The sequence below is a fragment of the Bemisia tabaci genome, chromosome 9 (assembly GCF_918797505.1).
Source record: "Bemisia tabaci chromosome 9, PGI_BMITA_v3".
NCBI lineage: Eukaryota > Metazoa > Arthropoda > Insecta > Hemiptera > Aleyrodidae > Bemisia > Bemisia tabaci.
Genome location: NC_092801.1, coordinates 30,173,048 through 30,179,114, shown reverse-complemented (window position 1 = coordinate 30,179,114; position 6,067 = coordinate 30,173,048). Strand labels below are relative to the sequence as shown.

At 42.7% G+C, this 6,067-nt stretch overlaps 1 protein-coding gene across 1 annotated transcript; it reads right to left on the bottom strand.

The window, feature by feature from the left end:
- Window positions 1-3,849: 3,849 nt before the first annotated feature.
- On the bottom strand, window positions 3,850-5,832 carry LOC140225526 (uncharacterized). Its single transcript, XM_072304723.1, has 2 exons — window positions 4,701-5,832; window positions 3,850-3,899 (listed from the first exon to the last, which is right to left on the bottom strand). The coding sequence occupies exons 1-2, from the start codon at window positions 5,830-5,832 to the stop codon at window positions 3,850-3,852; spliced, it is 1,182 nt and encodes a 393-aa protein (XP_072160824.1).
- Window positions 5,833-6,067: the final 235 nt, after the last annotated feature.

Below are 6,067 nucleotides of genomic sequence, written 5' to 3'. Positions count from 1 at the left end.
GTAGAGGAAAATATAATGTGCGTTTTGTAAATATTGAGGTGATTCCGTACAAACTTAAGTATTTACAAAGCACACGAATTTCTACACAATTTCTTACAGCCTTTTATAGCCGATGGCAAAAAAGCAACAGCCAGGCGATAAAGTGTAAAGCCCAGCGCTAGGAACTATAGCCCGGCTGCATAATTTGTTATCGCTTCGTATAGCCCGGCCGCATGATTTTCTCCGCATTCTACAGCCAGCTGTATGATTTTCTTTAGCCGGCTATAAGAATTCCTGTGGTATTTTGAAACGCAGCTCTTATCGCCAATTTTTACCAGGGTAAACGTAGTTTTAAGCTTTTAACGCGTGCCTCGCTAAAATTTAGTTCAGCCAAATTTAATTTTGGGAAAATTCCCGGATTTTTCCGACATTCGAATTCCGCCGTTTTTGTGTGTTTTTCTTGCCTCACCGGGCCAATTTTGCAAGGCCGTAGGATTTTTACCACTTCCTACAGCCACCTATATGATTTTCTATCGCCTTCTTCAGTCGGTTATAAGAACTCATATGGTATTTTGAAACGCAGCTCCTATCGCCAATTTTTACCAGGGTCAAGAGTCTTAACGAATTGTCTTGTGCTTTCAGTTCTCAGTCTTTTCGCTATCTCAGATCCATAAGGAGCGGGTATTACGATGGCGCGGCAGAGGGCTCTGTGGGAAGCGGTAGAAAGACGTACACACAAGACCGTCCACCAACGCCCATGCCCCGCCGGCTCCCGGCAGAGAAGGAGGTAAGAAATAAAGCTCACGAGAATCAGGGCCGGATTTACATTTTTAGCGCCCTAGGCTAAACTTAGGGTAGCGCCCGTAAAAGTAGGCGCTCTCATTGAAGGGGGGGGGGGGACAGACGCCCCTCCCCTCCAGATCAGAAGGAGGATGTTGTCAGGAAAATGTTCAAATTCACCTTTAAAAAAACACGATTTTAAACAGTTTTGAGGTATGTTTACGTTTGCAAGTTGGTTTTGGAAAATAAGAAGTAACAAAAGACTCGTTAAATTTTTTAAAAAAAAATTCTCTTTTCTCACTATTTTATCAGTCCATTCTATTCGCTGCGCCTTTGCCCGAGTAGTAGCTAGTAGCCCGTGCCCGTGTGCTTATGACACGCGAAGGAAATAAGTTTGTCAACCACAACGTAGACATTTTTTTTAATAAGTCACGTTGTTTAATATATTCTCAAAAATTTTGCGCCCCTCAGAATGTTGCGCCCTAGACTATAGCCTATGAAGCCTATTGGTAAATCCGGCCCTGACGAGAATGTTATTCCTCACCAAAGTCTCGTAAAAAGCATCTTCAAAATGTTTAAAAAAAAGTCTCAATTGGACGCATTTCTATCAAAGAGAACTATGTGCAGGTGGGAAAGTTGGGTCTGCTCGTTAGTGCCATCCGTTGAACATGACCAATGGCCATACCAGACAAGCTGTTTGGTCATAATTTCATGCACGATGTCCCGCTCGGCGTTCATGATCCCACGCACTCTTTCGTTTTTCCTTACGTGATCCCTCCTCGAGGTGACCCTATTTTCGAAACTTCAAACACGTAGGTATTTTTCGAAATAGCAAAAACTTCACTTATGCGCCTTGTCCCCCAAGCCCCTCAAATGAACGTATTTCTGCTAAACGGAACAATAGACGATTGGGGAAGAACCTACGTGTGTGTTCGTTAGTTGAGTGCCGTAAGAGTGAACGGGAGTTATAAAGCGCCAGTGACATCAGCGCAGGCCCGCCACAAGGGGGGGGGGGGGGGGGATACTGGGTCCTTGGTACCGGAGCCCGGGCCCTGGAGGGGCCCTTGCCGCAGGTGACAAACCACTACGAATTTATGTGTAACCCTTGTCTCGTAGGGAAAAGTGAAAAAATTACCCTAAAAATTCCGCAAAAGGTGAATAAAGTTTCAAAAACACGCTAGGGCACTATAAAATTTTTCTTACTTTTTTAGAGATTTTCAAGATTTTGAGTATATGTAGAATGATATTTTTAGTAACTGTGTTTCATTTTCTTCCGTTGTCGGATGCTAAGAGGCTCCTTTCTGGGCATCCTCAACTTCAATGGCTTAACTCCCTTGCCATAGACGTACGAAAGGGGAGTCCAGGGGGGCCCGGCTCCCCATAGAATTGAAAATTATCATCTGCCCCCTCAAAAAAAAAATTATAGATGTTTCGAATGCAACAATTCGAAAGTTTTTGGTGCTGAAAGTAAACAAAAAGGCGTAATTATTCTGCAGAAATTGATGGAAAATCTCCATCATAAGAGCTTCATAATGCGTCCAAATAGATTTAAAATTTCAAAAATTTCCCGGGGGAGGACCCCCAGACCCCCCCCCCCCTGTGCTAGGGGCCCGGGCAAGAAAATTGGTACCAGGGCCGAGATGGGATGTGGCGGGCCTGCGTCAGCGACGACAACGATGAGATCGACAGGTGTGCGCTTTAACTCATGAGCCCTATCCACTACGCTCTTGTCACGTGCCCACGGCTCATGAGTTAGCATATTTTGGCACTTAGTTCCGATTGATTTAATGTAAAATCCCATTTTTCCATTTCCACAAAAGGAATCACGTCCACTTTTGCATTGTTTCTAATGCAGCTTTCTAGAGCATACCCCCATCTTTCCCACTCGTCTATTGTTCCGTTTAGCGGAAGTACGTTCATTTGAGGGGCTTGGGGGACAAGGCGCATAAGTGAAGTTTTTGCTATTTCGAAAAATACCTACGTGTTTGAAGTTTCGAAAATAGGGCCATCTCGAGGAAGGATCACGTAAGTAACGAAAGAGTGCGTGAGATCATGAACGTCGAGCAGAACATCGTGCATGAAATTATGACCAAACAGCTTGTCTGGTATGGTCATGTTCAACGAATGGCGGATGATAGGTTGCCTAAGGAGGTACTAGATTGGGTTCCTCCTGGGAGGAAACGCAGGGGAAGTCCAGCAAAATCGTGGATAGGTGGCATTCAAGATGAAATTACAAGATGCCATTTACCACATGGCCACTGGGTCGATAGACAAGAGTCGCGATTAGGTGTCGCAGAGAGCCCGGGGCCAGGTACTAACGAGCGCAACTAATCTTTCCCCCTGCACTTAGTTCTGTTTTATAGAAATACGTCCCATTTCATCTCGTATTTTATTGGGTTTCAAGGAAACGACGCAACATTCTGCAATTTAGCGAGTGTATGAAATCCAAATCAAAAGGAAATTCTCTGAGAGTTTCAAGGCATTAATTTGCTCAGTAATCTTGTAAAAAATAAAATATGAAACGTCAATTACTCATTCACGAGACGACTTCGGAGATTTCTGAGGTGTTGGACGTACTTTTCGTGCAAAACATGAGTTGTGATGCTGAGTGTCTCATACCATGTAGAGAGGTTCATCATTCAGCCTACGTTAGAAAATGTTTCAGTCAATGGGCCACTATACGTGGATGGACAGGGAAAAATGAGAGCGCTAAATTAACCTACTTCAATTCGCAATTTGGAGCTACCATATCTGGCTCGCTCATAAAAGCACGTACCTGCATAGGGAAACTATTGGCACGTACGTTGTTTTTAAAATAGGCCAGATACAGTATTTCCATCTCGCAAAATGTGGTCCGATTGAGGATTAGATTTTAATACACTTTCCCAATAAATAAATAAATTAATCCACCTTGTTAAATAAATTAATAGATATGTAAATGCGAAGCCGCCATGATTTGGCGTATTTAGGTACTTAGTTTTTAGATTTGGGGGTAGACTGTCCCATTTGGAATCGATATTTATAGTGGTTTTAAATGGAGTAAAAAGAGCGTTGCCAACTGATTCCCGTCCAGAATTGCTGTTATTTTTTTTAATCCTGTGGGTCCTCGTAGGATCCACGAAGGGTCAGTTCTGGTTCAACTATAAAACCACACATTCACGTAAGAAAACCACTGGTACATACGTTGTGTCTAAATTGAGTCAGCGATATTACTTCCTTGTCGCAAAATGTAGTCCGAATACTCTATGATAATAAGTGACTAATTCAAACATCTATTGCAGAGTTCATCGAAACCCGAAGAAAACCGGTCTCTCCTGAAATCAGTCAGTGCCAGATATTGGGGCAAAATTACTTCCAGTCTTGGTTTCGGCAACAGGAACACCGGGTTAGTTTGTTGGAATGGGTCACTAAACCTTGTGTTTATATTTACTATTATTACTTTTTTTTTTTTGTAACTCAGAAGAGGGAACACTTCCGGCACAAGTATTACTGACGGGCCACAGGCCAAAGTCAGTAACACATACTATCTTGCTTGAAAAAAGGGTAAACGTTATTTTAAAGTAAAATTTAAAAAAAAAAAAAAAAAAAAAAAAAAAAAAAAAAAATTTAAAAAAAAAAAAAAAAAAAAAAAAAAAAAAATTTAAAAAAATTAAATTTTAAGCGAAATCAAAAAAATTATTCGATATTAAGAAACGACCTGACAATACTTGACGTGCTTATAACGACGGACTTCTGCATTGAATGAAGCAGGTAACTGTTTATTCCGAGGTCTCGAAGATGTTGAACTAAACTTTTTGGAACTATCCCCGTTACTGACATTATCAGGGGCTTGATACAAACAATATTCAGGTTCCATAATCGCTTCATTTCTGCAGCTAAGGGCAGATATTTTACCATCTTTTCCTGATACTTCAGCTCCAAGTTATGATTATTAGGGATGCTAATATCAATGATGTAAGCGGTGCGATCTCGCTTATCAACAAGCACTATGTCCGGTCTGTTTGCCATGATGGTTTTATCGGTTAGGATCGGGTTATCCCAATAGAGCCGGAAGCGCTGATTCTCCAGGACCGTGGCTGGGCAATATTTGTAGTAGGGTTCAGCAGTATCACATAGTTCTCGATCGTTGGCCAGCGCTAGATGTATAATTTTAGCCATGTTGTTATGCCGCTCGGTATATTCCTTCCCTGCAAGCAATGCGCAACCAGATGTAATGTGATCTATTGTCTCGGATGCAGCATTACACTTCCTACACTTATCGCTCTCGATCTTCTCCTTCAGTATATATCTCTTGTAATTCCTGGTACTGATCACTTGGTCTTGTATTGCGAGAACAAATCCTTCCGTTTCTGGATACAGCTGCCCTTTCGATAACCACAAGAAAGACTTTCCTTCACTAACATGATCCTGCGCAACTGAATGATAAAAGCGTCCATGCAGCGGCTTGGAGGCCCATGCCTCCAACTGGCCAGCAACTGGGTCTGAGGGTTGTTCTTCATTCAGATCGTGACAAGCGAGGCGCAAAGGCGTGTAGGATTTATCTATGGCATTTACTGCAGCGTGCAAAGTGCTGTCGTTTCTACTGAGGAAGTAATTTCGCAGGTTACGGACTTGGCTGTGGCAGACCTCCTTCACATCAAGGATACCTCTTCCCCCCTGTTTGCGGGGGATGTGTATTCTCTCCTTCGCGGCTCTTGGGTGATGCTTATTCCACTTGGTCATCAAGGTTCTGACTTTCCTATTAAGCCCCTCAAGCTCCGTGTCAGACCATGGGACAACGCCAAATGAGTACGCTAACGCAGGAATGGCGAAGGTGTTGATTGCCTTGGTCGTATGTTTTGAGTTTAGAGAGGTCTTAAGTATCGCACTCAGCCGATCAGCGAAGGTGTTAACCAGGTGCTCTTTGACTCTCACCTTCTGGATGGAAGAGCTCTGCCACATTCCAAGGTATTTATAAGCATCCTCCATTGTCAAGCTATTGATGACGTCACCAGAATTGGTCACAAAACCATCCTCCCGCACTATAACGCCGTTTTCTATATGGAGCGTCGCGCATTTAGGTACTCCAAGCATCATGCCAATATCATCACTGACCTCTTCAATCACCTTAAAAAGTTGATGCAACTGGTCTTACTTTATTATTATTGCGTTTTTATTACCTATTGCAAATACCAGGTGAGTTGATTACGTGGTGATTCATTGCTCATTTTTGGACCCAAAATCCCGGACAAACCGGCTTTTAAAATGTCCAAAGACTCAAAGGAATTTCAAACGCCCCGAAATGGCGGGGAAAACTTACTAAGTCCTA

Bases quoted from the DNA above. Each gene is read 5' to 3' on its own strand.
- LOC140225526 (XM_072304723.1), bottom strand. From the start codon at position 5,832: ATGCTTGGAGTACCTAAATGCGCGACGCTCCATATAGAAAACGGCGTT. The intron at 3,900-4,700 runs GCATCCCTAATA...GTGGTTTTATAG, and splicing joins CGCTTACATCATTGATATTA to TTGAACCAGAACTGACCCTT.